The sequence below is a fragment of the Musca vetustissima genome, unplaced genomic scaffold, assembly GCF_032173495.1.
Source record: "Musca vetustissima isolate MV318-11 ecotype Yass unplaced genomic scaffold, APGP_CSIRO_Mvet_v1 utg94295, whole genome shotgun sequence".
Classification (NCBI taxonomy): Eukaryota; Metazoa; Arthropoda; class Insecta; order Diptera; family Muscidae; genus Musca; species Musca vetustissima.
Window position 1 is genome coordinate 15,038 of NW_026882253.1, and position 20,824 is coordinate 35,861.

At 35.9% G+C, this 20,824-nt stretch overlaps 1 protein-coding gene across 1 annotated transcript; it reads left to right on the forward strand.

The window, feature by feature from the left end:
* Positions 1 to 408: 408 nt before the first annotated feature.
* Positions 409 to 18,715, forward strand: LOC133328471 (cGMP-specific 3',5'-cyclic phosphodiesterase). The gene is made up of 10 exons (XM_061537038.1): positions 409 to 507; positions 5,429 to 5,699; positions 9,019 to 9,530; positions 9,594 to 9,683; positions 9,741 to 10,275; positions 10,357 to 10,772; positions 17,563 to 17,716; positions 17,776 to 17,935; positions 18,002 to 18,222; positions 18,285 to 18,715. Exons 1-10 carry the CDS (start codon positions 409 to 411, stop codon positions 18,683 to 18,685), a joined length of 2,859 nt encoding a protein of 952 aa, XP_061393022.1. The 3' UTR covers positions 18,686 to 18,715.
* Positions 18,716 to 20,824: the final 2,109 nt, after the last annotated feature.

Below are 20,824 nucleotides of genomic sequence, written 5' to 3' on the forward strand. Positions count from 1 at the left end.
ACAGCCACTAAACTATGAGGCCAAGTGTGAGTAAATGGTTGTACTTAAATATTTACTAGAGTGGGTGCTGAGCTGTACTGTGCTAGTTCCGCCGGTAGGTTACACCCACAAACAAAAATGGAAAACACGGCCCATACAATTATGACCAAAAGCTTAGCCGTATACATCCCAGTAGACGAGTTGATAGAAATCTAAATATTTAATTATGCACTTCACTGCCGCACTCAAACCACTCTTTCTCTCAGATGCAAATGACGTGAAAAAATGAACCTTGGTGGTGGGTGCGTGCAAAGAGCAGTTACTTGTAACCCCTCTAGAGTTTATTTGCTGCAATTTACATTTATATACGACGAAACGGCATCCGAAGCAGGAGCACATCAACGAACCAAATCTAAATGGTCATGTTGCATGTCTGACAACGATTACTACATTGTTGTCGTTTATCCACGTTTATCCTCTTGGCTGGCTGGTGGAGAATGTGTAAACAATGTCAGTCAGGTTTGCCAAGTGAGTGAAATGTTTACAATGTTTAAAGTGTACTAACCTAGAGAGAGAGAGGGAGGGAGAGTAATGGGGGTCTTCAAGAACCACTGCAACAAAAACAAACTGTGAAATACTTAAATTCACTTTAGTTTTTGTTTTGCCAACACTTATGTCTAATAAAGAGAAAAACAACAATAAAACGCATTCTATGCTGTGGAATATATTAGGGTGGGACGAATTTAAAAAGGCGTAAAGATAATATTTCAACTGACCATTACAAGGCGTGGATTTTTTAAAGAATGTTTTTTCAAGCGACCGTTACAAGGCGTGGTTTTTTTAAAGAATATTTTTTCATGGGTCACAGTAAGAATATTTTTTCATGGCCATAGCAAGACGTGGATTTTTTAAAAAATATTTTTCATGAACCATAGCAAGGCGGGGATTTTCTAAAGAATATTTTTCCATGGACCATTACAAAGCGTGGATTTTTTAAAGAATATTTTTCCATGGACCATTACAAAGCGTGGATTTTTATACCCTTCACCACACTGTGGTACAGGGTACTATGTCTTTCTGCATATGTTTGTAACAGGCAAAAGAAACCAAGATAGACAAATGGTTTCTTTTGAGAATATGCATAGAATCACTTTCTGTGTCGATTTACACATGTCCGTCTGTCCATGTTAAATTGTTAACATAGTACAGGTCGCATTTATGATCCGAATTGGATGAAATTTGACATGGGTCACTTATTTGGCCCACGGACGAACCCTATCGAAATTGGAAAAAATCGGTGCAGATTTAGATATAGCTCCCATATATATTTTCGTCCGACTTAATGTAAATGGTGTACCAAAGTCCCTATATATCTTCCGATAGGCACCAAATTTGGCATAGCGTACTGAATTGAGTTTAGAATAATGCGTGTAAAATTTCTTGAAAATCGGTTCAGATTTAGATATAGCTCCCATATATATTTTCGTCCGATTTAATGTAAATGGTGTACCAAAGTCCCTATATATCTTCCGATTGGCACCAAATTTGGCATAGCGTACTGAATTGGGTTTAGAATGATGTGTTTAAAATTTCTTGAAAATCGGTTCAGATTTAGATATAGCTCCCATATATAGTTTCGCCCGATTTTAGGTAAATAGTTCACCAAAGTCTCTATATTTCTTTCGATTTGCTCGAAATTTGCCATAGCGTAATGAATTAGGTCTAGACTGATGTGTGTCAAGTTTCCTGAAAATCGGTCCAGATTTAGATATAGCTCCCATATATATTTTAGTCCGATTTAATGTAAATGGTGTACCAAAGTCCCTATAAAACTTTCGATTTGCACGAAATTTGGCATAGCGTAATGAATTAGGTCTAGAATGATGTGTGTAAAATTTCTTGAAAATCGGTTCAGATTAAGATATAGCTGTCTTATATATTCGTCCGATTTAATGTAAATGGTGTACCAAAGTCTCTATGTATCTTTCGATTTGCACGAAATTTGGCATAGCGTAATGAATTAGGTCTAGACTGATGTGTGTCAAGTTTCCTGAAAATCGGTTCAGATTTAGATATAGCTCCCATATATATTTTCGCCCGATTTTAGGTAAATAGTTTACCAAAGCCTCTATATATCTTTCGATTTGCTCGAAATTTGCCATAGCGTAATGAATTAGGTCCAGACTGATGTGTGTCAAGTTTCCTGAAAATCGGTTCAGATTTAGATATAGCTCTTATATATATTTTCGTCCGATTTAATGTAAATGGTGTACCAAAGTCCCTATATATCTTTCGATTTGCACGAAATTTGGCATAGCGTAATGAATTAGGTCTAGAATGATGTGTCTTAAGTGTCGTGAAAATCAGTACAGATTTTGATATAGCTCCTATATATTTTTATACCCTTCACCACTCTGTGGTACAGGGTATTATGTCTTTGTGCATATGTTTGTAACAGGCAAAAGGAAACGAGATAGACACATGGTTTCTTTTGAGAATATGCATAGAATCACTTTCTGAGTCGATTTATGTATGTTCGTCTGTCCGTCTGTCCGTCCGTCCGTCCGTCTGTCCGTCTGTAGATGTTAAATTGTAAACAAAGTACAGGTCGCATTTATGATCCGATTTGAATGAAATTTGGCACAGGTCATTTATTTGGCCCAAGGACGAACCCTATTGAAATTGGGAAAAATCGGTTCAGATTTAGATATAACTCCCATATATATATTTAACCGATTTAATGTAAACGGTCCCTATATATTTTTCGATTTGCACGAAATTTGGTACAGCCTAATCATTTAGGTCTAGAATGATGTGTGCCAAGTTTCGTGAAAATCGGTCCAGATTTGGATATAGCTCCCATATATAGTTTCGTCCGATTTCATGTAAATGGTACACCAAAGTCGCTATATATCTTTCGATTTGCACGAAATTTGGCATAACGTACTGAATTGAGCCTAGAATGATGTCTGCCAAGTTTCGAGAAAATCGGTCCAGATTTAGATATAGCTCCCATATATAGTTTCGTCCGATTTCATGTAAATGGTACACCAAAGTCCCTATATATCTTTCGATTTGCACGAAATTTGGCATAACGTATTGAATTGAGCCTAGAGTGATGTCTGCCAAGTTTCGAGCAAATCGGTCCAGATTTCTATATAGCTCCCATATATAGTATCGTCCGATTTCATGTAAATGATGCACCAAAGTCGCAATATATCTTTCGATTTGCACGAAATTTGGCATAACGTACTCAATTGAGCCTAGAGTGATGTGTGCCTTTTTTCGTGAAGATTTAGATATAGCTCCCATATATAGTTTCGTCCGATTTCATGTAAATGATGCACCAAAGTCGCTATATATCTTTCGATTTGCACGAAATTTGGCATAACGTACTGAATTGAGCCTAGAATGATGTCTGCCAAGTTTCGAGAAAATCGGTCCAGATTTAGATATAGCTCCCATATATAGTTTCGTCCGATTTCATGTAAATGGTACACCAAAGTCCCTATATATCTTTCGATTTGCACGAAATTTGGCATAACGTATTGAATTGAGCCTAGAGTGATGTCTGCCAAGTTTCGAGAAAATCGGTCCAGATTTCTATATAGCTCCCATATATAGTTTCGTCCGATTTCATGTAAATGATGCACCAAAGTCGCAATATATCTTTCGATTTGCACGAAATTTGGCATAACGTACTCAATTGAGCCTAGAGTGATGTCTGCGTTTTTTCGTGAAAATCGGTCCAGATTTAAATATAGCTCCCATATATAGTTTCGTCCGATTTCATGTAAATCATGCACCAAAGTCGCTATATATCTTTCGATTTGCACGAAATTTGGCATAACGTACTGAATTGAGCCTAGAATGATGTCTGCCAAGTTTCGAGAAAATCGGTCCAGATTTAGATATAGCTCCCATATATAGTTTCGTCCGATTTCATGTAAATGGTACACCAAAGTCCCTATATACCTTTCTATTTGCACGAAATTTGGCATAACGTATTGAATTGAGCCTAGAGTGATGTCTGCTAAGTTTCGAGCAAATCGGTCCAGATTTCTATATAGCTCCCATATATAGTTTCGTCCGATTTCATGTAAATGATGCACCAAAGTCGCAATATATCTTTCGATTTGCACGAAATTTGGCATAACGTACTCAATTGAGCCTAGAGTGATGTCTGCCTTTTTTCGTGAAAATGGGTCCAGATTTAAATATAGCTCCCATATATAGTTTCGTCCGATTTCATGTAAATGGTGCACCAAAGTCGCTAAATATCTTTCTATTTGCAAGAAATTTGGCATAACGTACTGAATTGAGTCTAGAATGAATGTCTGCCAAGTTTCGAGAAAACCGGTCCAGATTTCTATATAGCTCCCATATATAGTTTCGTCCGATTTCATGTATATGGTTCACCCAAGTCTCTATATATCTTTCGATTTGCACGAATAGTCCTGTAATAGTCCTGTTTACTATACCCATAGTGGTGAAGGGTATCATATAGTCGGCCCCGTCCGACTTTACTACTTTCCTTACTGGTTTCTTCTGATTTTATGTAAATTATGCACTAAAGGCCCAAAGTTTGTCCGATTGTCACATAATTTTGTACAATGAGCTGTAGTTAATATAAGTTAATCTCTGGCAATTCTCATTGAAATCAGTTCACATTATATATATATATATATATATACTATAGCAACTCTATATCTGACCAAATGAAAACTTTAGTATAGGTTGCAGAATGTCAGGTTTATGGATCCACTTTCGTGTTTATGGTCCTTCAACGTCTGTTAGGATTCATCTGTTGAATATACCCAAAGTGGTGAAGTGTATCATATAGTCGGCCCCATCCGTCTTTACTACTTTCCTTACTGGTTTAAAGAATATTTTTTTTAGAAATTTATGTTATCTTTTAAAATAGAACCCAAACCCCTGCATGACTAATATCATTCGCAATAATTACCTTTAAGTTCATTACACTTTTTTTAATATCAACCCTTTTATGTTTTCAAATTCAACACACCTAATTTTCTGAGTGTAACAGCATAAAAAACACTTAAGCTCTTAACGTTTTCTGCTATTATTTAAATTTATGCAATTCTCAGTGGGCTCTTTTGCAACCACAATGGATGTCATAAATTCTGCTTAAAAAGGTTTTTAACTAAATTAACTTTTGACAGACACAATGCTTACCTGTTAGCATAGTTGAAGTAACCACGTAAGTGTAACTTATGACACACGCAGGGTATATACTCATATCGGTTGGTGGGCCAGTTGGTTTTCATGCTGCCAGAAGTCAAGCTCTTTCTTCTTTTCTGCCATTTTCTAGTTTCCATCCAAACACATTTCCATTATCATCACCGTTGCCGTTTTGTTCATCATTTCTAATTCACGACTGGATTTTTTCTCCTGTCTTGTCTTTTCTTCTTCTTTTTGTTTCTAATAGAAAAATCGTTCATTTTCATCAGCATCGGCTAGCGGCGGCAAACCATCTCTGGACAATCGACAACATTTAATGGAATTGGACGAAGGTGAACTCTTTATGGAATTGATACGTGATGTTGCCAATGAATTGGATATTGATGTGCTGTGCCATAAAATACTGGTGAATGTGGGTCTGCTCACACACGCAGATCGTGGCTCATTGTTTTTGGCCAAGGGGACACCCAACAATCGATATCTGGTGGCGAAACTATTCGATGTTACACAAACGACACGTAAGTTAATAGCTATGTATGCAGTTTTGTATGTATGAGTGTATGGATGTATGTATTCACTGGTAGCCCACATTTACTGCAACCTAAAAAGGGTATAAGGCAACAGTCAAGAGAGAAAAGAAAAATCAAATTAAAAACGAAATTGAAATATTCGAAAACAATAATAGACTCAATTTGAATTATCACAGGGTGGGAATCTTAATTCGTATAGGCACAGACTATTGTGATTAACAATTTGGTTTCGAATTTCAATTACTGCTATGATAATAGTTATTAATGAATGGAAGTGATTGGATTGGTTATTTCTCTATCAGATGTTTTCATTTGGTAAAGTATGATTTCAGTATAATGGTAGTGGTAGCATTGATGACATTGACTTATTTGATGTATTTATTAGCTTTATGTAAAGTTGATAGAGGAGATTATAATCAATATATAATAGCATCAAAAAATGGCAAGAGTGTTTCTCAAACTTTAAATACGTTATCCTTTAAGAAGACATTCCCCATTCTCGGCTCCAAATAACTGAATTTTGTTATATGATTTCATTCAAAAAAAAAATAAAAATCGAAGGTCCGCCATTTTGTTAATTTTTGTGACAAAACAATAATCCTAGTTCGTACGAGAGCAAGACATGTACGCTTTCTAATGCCATTGGAATTTTCGGACTCCGATGTTCCAATCAGGAGTTAGCATGCCCCCATCAAATATAATGACTTTTATTTAATCACAAAAAACACAACAGTTAAGGGGAGTGTGACAGAATTTTTGTACCATAAGCCGAGCTTAAAACATTTTTCCAGGCGCGTCGGACCTGTGTGAACCATGAGTTGGCTCTCCTTTTATATGCCTTTAGTGTTGGGACATCCTCATCCATTCTTACAACATGACCAAGCCAACCTTCGACGCAGATAGATCTTTTAGAGAATTTTTCTCTCGCCTTTTTCGCTTTCTAGAGTGTGAATTTGGTCTGGCGAGAGGTGGCCTTGTTCTTAAATTGCTTACTCAGACCATAGTAGCATCTGTCGGCCAACACTATTCTCCTCTGGATTTCAGAGCTGATGTTATTAGTTTTGTTTATGGTACCGAGGTATATAGAATCGATCACCACCTCGAAGCTGTAGTTTTCAAGTTCCACCGTTGGTCTACTGGACGTCTTGCCCGTTGATACCATCCGCTTGGTATTCTCGTCATTTGCTGCCAGTATCACTTTGGTAGACTTCTTCTCAATTCGTTCAAAGGTGGCTTATATCGATGTCATCGGCGTACTCATGCTGTTTGTTGTACAGAGTGTCATTTTGCATCTCAAATGACCATTTCCTGCAGAATGTTAAAAACATCTCACAACGTCACCTTGTCAAAATCCTCGTTCGTTGTTGAAGGGCTCCGAAAGGTCCTTTTCGACTTTAAAGTTATCCTGCATAGCCGTATTAATTTTACAGGAATGCTTAACGAAGACATGGCTTTTAAAACCTCAGAACGGATAGGGCTGTCGAATACGGCTTTATAGTCGACGAATAGATGGAATGTGTCGGCGCAGAGTGAAAATCTGGTCAATGGTGGATTTGCCAGGCCTGAAGCCGCTTTGGTATGATCCAATGATGTCATTGACCATTCGCTTCACACAACACGCTGGATAACACTTTATATGCGACGGGAATGATACTAATTCATATATGTCGTGTCTCCCTTTTTGTGCACGGGACAGGATTGTCCCCAAATTGTACTAATCAGCTGGTGCATGCTCCTGACCAGCATCTGATCACCGGTGTTGAATAGTTCGGTTGGTAATCTATCGGCACTTGCTGCTTTATTGTTCTTCAGCCGATTAATTGATATTCTCACCTCATCTTGGCTAGGTGGTATACATTCTATACGGTCATCTCTTATTGGTTCAGGGGTATCTTCTTCCCGTAACTATTAGATACCAAAAACGTTTCAAAATGCTCCTTCCATATCCTCAACACGCTGTCTTTATCTGTCATCAGGTTTCCTTTTCATATCTACTGGAGAATGTGCCTGCACCAAAGCCTTCGGTTTGGTGTTTTACTCGTTTTTAAAATGTTCGTACTTCATTCTGACACCTATATATCTCAATGCGCTCCCGCTCACGTTTTTCTTGTTCTTTCTTTTGAAAATACATTTCTCCTCGATAATACTCTGCGTTTTAACATCAATATCTTGATGGTGGTCTTTGGTATCCTATTGTTGTTTTTGTTGTAGTTTGCAATTATTTGCTATTGTACTTTTATATTATTATCGGGACAAGGAGTGCTTTCGTTAACCAGGTGGATTAGCTGAGCTTAGTAGGCTTCTGCTATCTGTTGTGTTTGCAGCTTTTCGTCGTCGAGTTTCCATGTTACATTAGATCGCACTTTTGCTCCTACATTAAGACGGGTGCGAACCTTGGCTGCTACAAGGTGGTGGTCCAAATCGATATTCACTCCTTGTATCGATGGAACGTCTAAAACACTGGATAAATGCCTTCCGTATATCACAACATGATCAATTTGATTTCACGTCGCTTGATCGGGAGAAATTCAGATGGCCTTGTGTATATCGAGCTGCTTAAACCTGTGCTGCTAATTACCTCGTTTTTTGCTGCCGCGAAGTCCATCAACCTCATGCCGTTGTCTGATGTTTCTTCATGAAGGCTGAATTTTCCGACGGTGGGACAAAAATATTTTCCCCTCCGATTTTTACATTAGAATCTTTTTGCAGAATTTTAATATCATGATCAGGGCTGTATCTAGGTGCTCGTAAAAAATGTCGTTGGTCCGTTCGTCTTTGCCTTCCCTCGGACCATGGGCGCAAATAAGACTGATATAGAAGAACTTCGCTTTTATACGGATTATAGCAGTTCGCTCATTTACTGGAGTGAATCTCCTCCTGACCATAAATACGCAGCCAAATTCATGTCTTGTTTCATGGCAGCTATAATACAGGATGTAATCATCTGATTACTTACGCCTGTCCCTTTACATCCGCCAAAGCGAAAAATGAGTGCAGATTCCCAGATCGAGGTCCTCTATACGTTTGCGGGGGTCGTTAATAATAGAAAGGTTTGGTTATATTTTTCATAGAATTGTTTTTTTCGAGTGTGGACAAATAACCCGACCTCGCGGCACATATCCGCTCACACCGCGGGGAGGTCAGTGTCCACAATTGAGATGAAAGAGGGGCCAAGATAAGCCTGATCTTTGCAATGTTAACGCCAATCACAGCCGTTGCTTGGTATCTATCATCCCCTACGTCACCTAAAATTTAAAGCTCTATCTTAAATACAAATTATTCACCTATTTCTTTCCCCCCTTTTCAGCTCTCAAAGATGCTGTGAAGAAGGCACGCTCAGAAGAAATAGTCATACCCTTTGGTGTGGGCATCGCCGGTATGGTCGCCCAGACCAAAGAGATGATCAACATTAAGGAGGCCTATAAAGATGCTCGTTTCAATTGTGAAATAGATTTGAAGACTGGCTATAAAACAAATACGATACTCTCAATGCCCATTTGCAATTATGAGGGTGATATTATAGGGGTGGCACAAATTATAAATAAAACCGATGGATCTCTGGAATTCGATGAACATGATGTGGAAATATTTCGTCGATATTTGACGTTCTGTGGTATTGGTATACAAAATGCTCAATTGTTTGAAATGTCCGTCCAGGAATATCGTCGTAATCAAATCTTATTGAATTTGGCGCGAAGTATATTCGAGGAGCAGAATAATTTGGAATGTCTGGTGACGAAAATAATGACTGAGGCACGAGTGCTGCTGAAATGTGAACGGTGTTCGGTATTTCTAGTCGATTTGGATTGTTGTGAGGCGGTAAGGTTGCGACGAAATTTCTATCAATATTTGGAAGCATTTTTCAATTGAAATTTTTTACAGAGCCACTTAGAAAAAATCATAGAGAAACCTAATGAAGTGCAAAGGAGATTAAGTCGCAGTAGATATAGTAGTGATAGTTTGGATGATAAGGTAAGTGCTAAGGTTTTTTAATGCATTCCGATTTAATTTTTTTCAAATATATTTTAGCAGAAAACCAACAACCGTTTTACGGTTCTCTTCGAATTGGGCGCAGCTAATCAATCGGCAAATATTTCCCGCCCCACTGGCAATGATTTAAGCAATTCCACCCTGGCTCAAATTGCCCAATTTGTGGCGACCACCGGTCAAACGGTAAATATAGCCGATGTTAGGGAGTGGGTGCAGGAGCATAATCAAATTACGGCAGAAAATGAAATTGATTGCATCAAGGCCATATTGTGCATGCCCATTGTCAATGCTCAAAAACGGGTGATTGGTGTGGCCCAGCTAATCAACAAGACTAATGGCATGCCTTTTACCGATTGTGATGCTTCCATCTTTGAAGCATTTGCCATCTTCTGTGGTCTGGGCATACACAATACGCAAATGTATGAGAATGCCTGTAAGCTAATGGCCAAACAAAAGGTAGCCTTGGAATGTTTGTCATATCATGCAACAGCGCCACAGGATCAAACCGATCGTTTGGTTCAGGATACCATTGAAACTGCAGAGTCGTATAATTTGTATAGCTTTAAGTTTATTGGTAAGGAAATTCAGATACATAGAAATAATTGAGATACACTTCTAATGTGGATGTGTCTTCTTGTTCCCTTGTTTCCCATAGATTTTGATTTGTGTGATGATGACACTTGTCGTGCTGTGGTCCGTATGTTCCTGCAATGTAATCTAGTTCAAATGTTTCAAATACCCTACGATGTGCTGTGTCGTTGGGTGCTGAGTGTACGCAAAAATTACCGTCCCGTCAAATATCACAATTGGCGTCATGCTCTCAATGTGGCCCAGACAATGTTCGCAATGATGAAAACGGGTCGCATGGAACGTTTTATGAAGGACTTGGAAATTTTCGGCTTGTTAGTGGCATGTTTATGCCACGATTTAGATCATCGTGGAACGAATAATGCCTTCCAGACAAAGACGGAATCACCTTTGGCTATATTGTATACAACGAGTACAATGGAACATCACCATTTTGATCAGTGTGTAATGATTTTGAATTCGGAGGGTAATAATATTTTTCAGGTGAGTTTTTAATGTTTTGCAAAATGTAATATTTTTTTTTATTTTTACATCCATAACATTGGAATGTGCCGAATACTTTACATATATACATATCTTTCTATTATGTATACGCCCCCGGGAGGCTATTTCATAACATACATTTCATAACATAACATTCAGATTTAATAAAGCTATTATTTTGAAATTTAGAACTATAGTTCAAAACAAAACTGTAGTTCTAAATTTTAAAATAATAGCTTTGTTAAATCTGAATTTATTAAAAGAAACCTTATACTGTAAAATTTCAAATTTGAACTAGAAGGGTACGAAAAGTACTAAAATGTACCAAATATGGTACACTTTGTATTAGGCGAACGGGAAGAGCTAGAATTCTGAAATTTGGCATGTGGGTCATTGATGAAAAGTTAGAAAGATGTACAAAAGGGTTTTTGGAAATTCGACCTATATATGTACGAAACGTACTAAGTTTAGTTCTAATTGTATATATATATATTGAACATAAAGAGCTATACTTATATGTATAAAACGTACAAAATGGTACTAAATTTGGTACTATTTGCATTTAGTTGAGTGTATAGAGATGGAATCCTGAAAATATGAATTAGGACTGCTATTGGAGTACAGGAATGACGTAGCTTTAAAAAAAATGGTACTTATGTGTTCGAAAAGTACTAAATGGTACTAAATATGGTGCAAGTTGGATTTAGGTCAACAGATAGAGCTGGAGTCCTCAAATTGGGAATTTTTGGTACGAAAAGTACTATATGGTACTAACTTTAGTACAATTTGGATTTTGCTTGAATGGAGAGAGCTGAAAACCTGCAATTTTGAATTTCGTATTTATGTGTACGAAAAGTACTAAACGGTACTAGATTTGGTACAATTTGGAATTCGGATCTATTTTTAATCTGTGTAATGGAAAAAAACAAAGAGATTTCGGAAAATAGTGCTTATGTGTACGAAGAGTACTAAATGGTAATAAACTTGATATTAGATGTAGGAATAAAAGTAGACTTCAGATTTCACGATTTCCATAAGAAATATTAATATTTGTTATACCCTTCACCGCACTGTGGTACAGGGTATTATGTCTTTGTGCATATGTTTGTAACAGGCAAAAGGAATCGATATAGACCCATGGTTCCTTTTGAGAATAAGCATAGAATCACTTTCTGAGACGATTTACGCAAGTCCGTCTGTCCGTCCGTGTATTTTTGTGAACAAAGTACATGTCGCATTTATGATCCGATTTGGATGAAATTTTGTCCAAGGACGAACCCTATTGAAATTGGAGAAAATCGTTTCAGATTTAGATATAGCTCCCATATAAATTCGTCCGATTTTATGTAAATGGTGCACCAAAATCCTTATATTTCATTTGATTTATATAGTAATATTTGGACCTATTGGTCTATTCTGCTACCTCAAACATAAAATTTCAAATTTATGAAAAAGTCTTTATGAAGCTAATGGCGTATCCGTTTTTATCTCTTAATTGCACATTTTTACCGCAGATGATCTGTATAAGTGCATATTACATATGTCGGCAACACCGACTGACACTTTTTTACTAGTTTTTGTTTATTTAATAAAATGATGAATTCGGCGACGGACGCAGGTGAAAATTATTTCGATATTTTAAAGGCTTCTGCCAACCGAAGAGACTATAACATAACATATATAAATTTTGTAAGTACAATTTCGCACCGAAGAAGCAATAATTCGGCATTTCGGAATTCTGTTGAATAAATAACTACTTTCAGAAAATGTTTATTTCCAGTCCAGTTTTAAATCCTGGGTGTCCGTAAATTGGTATTTAATTTCTCAGTGTATAAATAAACGACAAGGTAACACTTTGCAATGTCATAGATCTCATATGTTTTTAAAATATATTTTATATATAACCCCATTTTAATGAATACGATCTAAAATTTGTCTCACGAAATAATAGACATAAAACCCAAATATGTTTGAAAAAAAAACAAGACAACTATATAGTTCCATCCCAATGGTTGCCTAAATCTATCAGGGTAAGGTCCAAAGTTCAGCACGTGTCACATTTGTAGAATAATGTGAAAGCTCCACGTACTCTCATTGAATAATACATTGTGAATACATTGTTTATTCAGTTGTATAAGTTATGCTAAATTTCTTTATGGCATTGAATATAATTTAAAATAATGTTTTGTCGGTTAAAAAATTCCGTTAACAATAGAAATGCGTATACAGTTAAATAAATATTTATTGTGTACATGTTTGAATAATATTAAGATATTGCAAAATATTGTTATAATTTCATTCGCAAAAATTGACATTCAGTCGGTTCAGTGGTATTGGTGTTGATAGGTTAGAACCTGATGGTGTGCCACTTTATAGTTTACATTTGTATATAGTTCACCTTTACGACCAATATTTAGAGAGTTTCGGTAGTTATTTTCCATATGTGTATATTTTTTGTGTGTTTCGACCTTCTTAATTACGATTAAAATCCCAAGATCTCGGTGGCAATGTGTTATCAACTCCTCGTTTCCCATAACAGAGCAATGTGTTCGTTGGTTGTATGACATCAGACTTGTAGAAGATAAACATTGTCCCGATCAATGCCATCCGACTTATACAAAGCACAATAAATAATTAATGAATTCTCGATAGTGCAATCTATTCACCGTATCTTTTAATCTATCCTCATTTCCAATAACCAAATTATCTGCTATGTGTGATAATGTCGAAGCAACAGTAACTCTTTGATGTTTATACTCTACATAACTATGTTGTCAGGGTATTATAGCTTTGTGCGGGCCTAAGAGTTTATAACGTTGTAACGAAATATTGGATCAAGACCCACTTTTTAGCATACCGATCATCATTTCTCAACTAGCAGAGTCGATCTAGAAATGTGTGTCCGTCCGTCTGCACATTGTAATTTGTAAACAAAGTACAGGCCACATTTATGGATCAATTTTTATAAGATTTGACATTTAGATTCGCTTCTGGCCATATACAATATTCCTGTTTTTTTTTCGCTCTAGGTTCCACAATTATGATCCGAACTTCATGAAATTTTAAACAAAGAATGAAAATGCATGGCTCTGACTAAGGAAAATACTTGGCCTTTTCCATGCTAGTCGCTAAATATTCAGGGGTGAAATGTACACAGATTCTTATGTGTTTATTTCTGAAAAATATAGACCGGGAAATTTGACAGTATATTCAGGAGTGATTGGCCTTTAAATTGATACCAATTATATTGATGTATTTACTCGGATGTGAGAGATGAGGGGTCATGGTAAGAAAGAGGAGCAGTTAACATATAATCGGGCAAGAGGGAACAAATATCGCGAGGTATAACCCATGCTAGGAACATAGATCCGCAAAAAATAGAATTTAGTGGTAATTGTGTAGGGTATCATATAGTCGGCCCCGTCCGAATTTTGAACTATCATTACTGATTTTTTCTTCCCTGTTGGATTAGCATAGCGTTTCAAATTCTTGGTAGAAAGCTTATTTCAATAAATGTTTTAACATAGCACCCAGGCAAAAGTCAGATGTTCGATACATTTAGGATTTTTGAGATTTTTTTACCGAGGCGCTGTAATTCTTCTTCTTCCCCGAAATCCCATGTGTGGCTTTGTCGGTCTTTAACCGAGCAATGATTTCCTAGCTTATGATGTAAGTAGGCCTGTCTTGTTAAAATTAAAATTGGCTTCAAGGACCTAATCATTGAGGAAGGCTTTAGATGAATAGGCTGTAATTTCGGGTTCTTAAAGAGTGAAAAACTCCATATTTTAACCTAGCCCCACAAAAATATTTTCGTCCGATTAAATGTAAATGTTGGAGCAAAGTCCTTATATATATTTTGATTGGCACGAAATTTGGCATTGCGCACTGAATTGAGTCTAGAACGATGTGTGTTACGTTTCAAGAAAATCTGTTCCGATTTAGATATAGGCTCCATATATATATATATATATTCATCCGATTTAAGGGAGCACCAAAACCCCTATATTTCTTACGATTTGCACGAAATTTGGCACAGCGCACGGTGGGTTAGAGTACCATGTTTTCTTGGATCAAATCAGGGAAGCTATGTTAGAATAATTTTTCTTTATTTTTCAGTTAATACCATTAAAATAAGTTAAAAAAAATTTTTCTAAGTATATTTTTTAGTATAATTTTATTAAGTAGTGCCAAATATCAGTGTAGGTATATAGTGCAAGGAGTACAATATGATAACTTAAACATTGAATTTTATACATCTTAAAGTTAATCATCCTCATCGTCATCATCCGCAGCCAGGGATGGTCCGTATGACGAATTTTCAGGTTTTCGACTGTCAAAAAGGTGTAAACGTCGAAAACGTCATATACCTGTATAAAATATAGTAAACGTCATTTATTTCAATATTATCACCATATACAGTAATTTTCAAGAACATATATTATTTTTACTGTATATCTGGCTATTCTTTACTAGAACTGATAAAAAATTCTGAATTTTTTTAAGAAAAAAATTTGATATTCGATATGAATTTGAGTAAAGCATACGTTATTTCCAAATCGATAAATGTAAATAGCTATTTTATAAAAAACATAATGGTTTTGAGTGGGTTTCCGACGTTTCTGACGTATGTATTATACGTCGGAAATGTATGTCATTTACGTCAATGTTTCTGACAGGCCATCTCTGTCCGCAGCATCACCAACTTCTGATAATTGCTGAATATGTAATAGGGCATTTGACACAATTTCGGGTCCGTGAATAAAAAACTTGTGCAAAGTGGTAGGCATATTATACCAAGGATACGTTTCAACAAAGAATCGTCCTGTATTGTGTGCATATATTTGAAATTTTTCATTATTATTCTCATGGCCACCGGATACAGCTATAACCGACACGTGCATTTTTATTAAATTGACATATATTTTTGTTATTTCGGCAGTTTTTTAGCGTTTTGGTGCGTTTTTTTGATTTCTTTAGCTAAAAATGTCATCTTGTCATTCATTGTTTGAGCGCTCGAATTCATCATAAGCTTCGACGATTATAAAAAACAACGTTCGAACTTGTACCTATAAAAAAATGCTAATAAAGAACCCTTTTACCCGACTACTTGAAACTGCACAACACAATCACTATTTGTCAAAACAATGAATATTATTAAAATAAACAAAAACAAAAAATATTATTGTAACAAAGAATATTATTAAAATAAACAAAAATAACAACAATAAAATAATTAGAAAAAATAACATGAAAAACAAGAAAACACAACACTCAACAACAGCACCAGCCACGAGATCAATGTGACTTTTAGCTAATTTGACTGCTGCAACACTTGTATTAAACAATGCATAGCTTCTAAAAGGCACAAAAGGGCAGCGTAAAATTTTGCAATATAACAAAGATTTATGTCCTCTTTAATATAAACCAAAAATTATGACACGAATGTGGACGAATAATAACTATTTATCCATTTAAAATATAAAAATATTAATTTTTTTGGCATTTTCAATATAAATAACAAAATCTTAATCACTTCCAAACACAATTTGATACTCAAATGTTAACGAAGTATTTGCAAAATAACCTAAAATTCATGGTTCCGTTGAAAAATGATTAACTTTTACAATACTTTTTAAAATAAATAAAATTTTCAACGGCAACGTTTTCACTTTTTTCAGCCTTTTTTGGCACAAAAATTTGTATGAAGTTTGACTTTGAAGTTTCGATTAATGCATGTCCGTCTGTCTGTCCATGTTAAATTGTAAACAGGTCGCATTTATAATCCGAATTGGATGAAATTTGGCAAAGTTCACTTCACGAATCCTATTGAAATTGGGAAAAATCGGTTCAGATTTAGATATAGCTCCAATATATATTTTCGTCCGATTTTAGGTAAATAGTGCACCAAAGCCCCTATATATCCTTCGATTTGCACGAAATTTTGCATAGCTTACTGAAGTAAGTCTAGAACGATGTGTGTAAAATTTCGTGAAAATCGGTTCAGATTTAGATATAGCTCCCATATATATTTTCATCCGATTTTAGGTAAATAGTGCACCAAAGACCTTATATATCCTTCGATTTGCACGACTGAATTAAGTCTAGAACGATGTGTGTTAAATTTCGAAATCGGTTCAGGTTTAGTTATAGCTCCATATATATCTTCGTCCGATTTTATATAAATGGTGCACCAAAGTCCTTATATATCCTTGGATTTGCACGAAATTTGTCATAGCTTACTAAATTGTGTCGAGAATGATATGTGGTAAGTTTTAGATTTCTATGTAGATCCCACATATTCATATATATTCCTCCGATTTTACATAAATGGCGCTCCAAATTGGGACTTGAATGACGTTATTGCGTTTTGTTGAAATTGGTGCAGATGCAGCCATAGCTTCCATATGTATTTCGCACGGGTGTCTGATTGAAATAAAATTTTTGTCAGCACCGAATAGCGTGTATAAATTTTGCTATTAAACGTTTCCATAACTTTTTCCCATGGTACGCAGACGACTCTAAATCTTCCCGAATGAAATTAAATTTATCATAGGTTGCAGAAAGACATGCGTATGTTCCTTCAAGGGAACATTGATATGCAAATGTAAGGATTCATATGAGCAATATACCCAAAGTGGTGAAGGGTATCATATAGTCGGCCCAGTCCGACTATACTACATTCCTTACAGGTTTAATAATGAAGTGATCTTGTATCTTTATTAGTTCTATAATGGATTTCGAAGCCCTAGCGTCCCTAGTTTCAAAATAATTAATTATTTATTTATTTCAGGCTCTATCACCAGAAGACTACCGACATGTTATGAAAATCGTGGAGAATGCAATTTTATCCACAGATCTTGCCGTTTACTTTAAGAAACGTAATGCCTTCTTGGAGGTGGTGGAAAGTGGTGAATTCGATTGGCAAAGTGAAGACAAAAAGGATTGTAAGTATCAACACAACCCTTTTCAATTTCAAGTTATTCTCACCAAAATCTGTTTACAGTATTATGCGGTATGATGATGACAGCTTGTGATGTCAGTGCTATTGCCAAGCCATGGGAGGTGCAGCATCGGGTGGCCAAGCTAGTGGCTGATGAATTTTTCGATCAAGGAGATTTGGAAAAACTGCAATTGAATACACAACCCGTGGCAATGATGGATAGGTGAGAAAATGTCTGCTCTTCATTCCTTCCGAAAATTATTTAAATATGTAAATATTACTTCTTCAGGGACCGCAAAGATGAGTTACCCAAAATGCAAGTCGGATTCATTGATGTCATCTGTTTGCCCCTCTACAAAGTGTTGTGTGATACATTCCCCTGGATAACGCCCTTGTATGAAGGTACCTTGGAAAATCGTCGTAATTGGCAGGATTTGGCTGAAAAAGTAGAAATGGGTTTGACATGGATTGATCATGATACCATCGATAAGCCAGTAGAGGAATTTGCAGGTATTACACAACAAATATTAATTTGAAATATTATTAATTAATTATTGAAATATTATTTCCAGCCTGCAATGACGAAGAAATCAAAGACATTGAATTCACTGTAACCACACTAAATTGTCATCAGCAGCATAGTGATGATACCTCAACACCCGAACATCAACGTGGCATTTCTCGTTTGAGTATCAAGAAAACCGGTGCCCTCGGCAAGGCAGTAAAATCAAAATTAACCAAAACTTTATACAACAGTATGGACGGTTCAAAACCAAAAACATCGCTGAAACTCTTAGAGACACATGCCAGTGAAGATTTAGAAGATAAAAGTCCTACCAGCCCATCACAACCCACAGGTCCTGCAGGTTCAACTGGTCAAATGTCGGCATCTTCATCGATATCATCATCCTGCACAACAAATTCCATCACCGACAAAAACAAGAAACGTTCCAAACTTTGTGCCCTTTTGTGACGTAAACCTTCCAATTAGAATCTAAAGTAAATCTCTCAGTGTGGGGATCACTGATTCTAATTGGAAGCTGTGATTAAATATTTTTGGAAAATTTAGAGCTTGGAAGACATATTTTTTTGTAACCCTACAACTACAAAATGGGGACAACTTTTTTTTGCAGAGCCACTATTTTTGTAGAAAATGGATTTTTTCCTAAATGAAATCTACACAAGAACCTATTAGTAAATATTACCAAGAAATATATACATACGTACATAGGTGTCCTATATATACATACCCAACCAAGAACTAATGTCAAAACAATTGTGATGTAAATCAAGACAGAAATAGTAAATTTAAAGCGATTTCTTTACTCAAGTAATAGACATAATGTGATGTAGGTTTGAAACTCTTCTTGAGGAAGTGTCAGATGAAATTCCAAATTAAAGTAAAATCTTTCGGATAAGGTTAGCTAAAAATACTAATTGATTTCAATAAGATCGCAAATTAGTAATTGGCTTCGAATCTCACCAATGTTCTTGCAAAATATCAATGCTACGTTTCGGAAAATTATTTGTAATCTACAAATTTTACTGGTTTAAGTTCAAAGTCCCCAGATTTCAAAAACATAAGCTATAGAGTCGAAGTCTATATGTGGGCCAATTTTGCTGTAGTCAGATTGGAAAACTAGCTCAACTCTAGAAAAAATATTCAAAGAAATGTAATAGTTACCGATTAGTCATGATGAAATCAAAAATTGACAACTTTTTTCGATAAATTGTCAATTTTCCAAAAAAATATATATATATATATATATATATATATATGCACTTATAGTCAGGTCCGTCCAAAAATAGATCCCACGTTTTGAACCAAACAAAGCGACTGTGATTTGGTGAAGGACACCCCACTACAAATGTTTTAAGGTTCATGGTTTTTCATCATTATACCTTACTATATTGTAAGGTCACAGTTATGGACTAGTCGTTACGAAACGCATGTAGGTTCCCTCCGGGCCAATGAAAACCCAATTGTTACTGATAATGGTCGCTTAATATTTAGGAGATAAAAACATTACTCCTACATTTATCAATTTTGCATGCGGTCAAATGGACCCTGACTTTTTTTTAATTTCATTTACTCCAGATAGACGTAAACCAAATAAGTTGGCCGGCCGTATATGCAAGGAGTGTGGTTGTCCTTCAAATTAATACAATGTATATTTAATTATGTAACCAGATGCTGGAGTTTTATCCCATATGGCGGAAATGTTGCGCTATTGGCTATTTAATTTACATGAAGTTCCGGTTATGGTCAAAGATGACACCTATAGTTTTTGCTGGTAATCGGATGATAATTAAGGGATGACGCAGAAAGTTAAAATTCAGTGACTGGTGTGCAGGGTATTATTTGTTCGGCCCCGTTCAACTATACTTCTCCGCTCACTTTTACTTTCTATGTTTTTCACTTTTTCATTTATGTTTGCTCTACCTAGATCCGAAGATGGAGCTATTGCGATCATTGGATATGATTGCATACATTGGCTGTGATACGAATGTTGTATCTGCACATTGTTATACCCTCAGCCTTATGGCTTATGAAGATATATCGACGCCTCCGAACCATAGTATGCTAAGTCTGAAAAGTGAGTTTTTCAGCAGAAGCTTTCAAAGTATCAGGCGAATGGAATGTTCGAATTGAACCAAACTTTGCACAACCTATTACTTGTACAAACTCACATCACAGTACTGGGCGTATGAAATTTTGAATGTGGGTCCCGTACTACCAAGGAAGACACATATTTTTATCTGAATTGTGAAACAGTCATCATAAAATTTTCAATGACTACTTTTATGACGATCGATCAACATTTAGCTGTTTAAATGAACATTAACCTTTTTGTGAAAATTAGAAAACGTGCATACTATAAGGCATATTTTCACGTGACATGGGAAAGTTGCAAGGGTTTGATACGAGGTGCGGATGACCTGTTCATTGAAATCATCGCGATAGTTGAAACATAAATCAATATACCTAATATTGTTTATCAATAAATATTTGTCCTCTCCAAAGTAATCCCCGCTCATATAATATACTTATGCCAGCGTTTCTTCCAATCCTCAAAACACTTCTGAATCTCGCTTTTTGGTACACCCAACA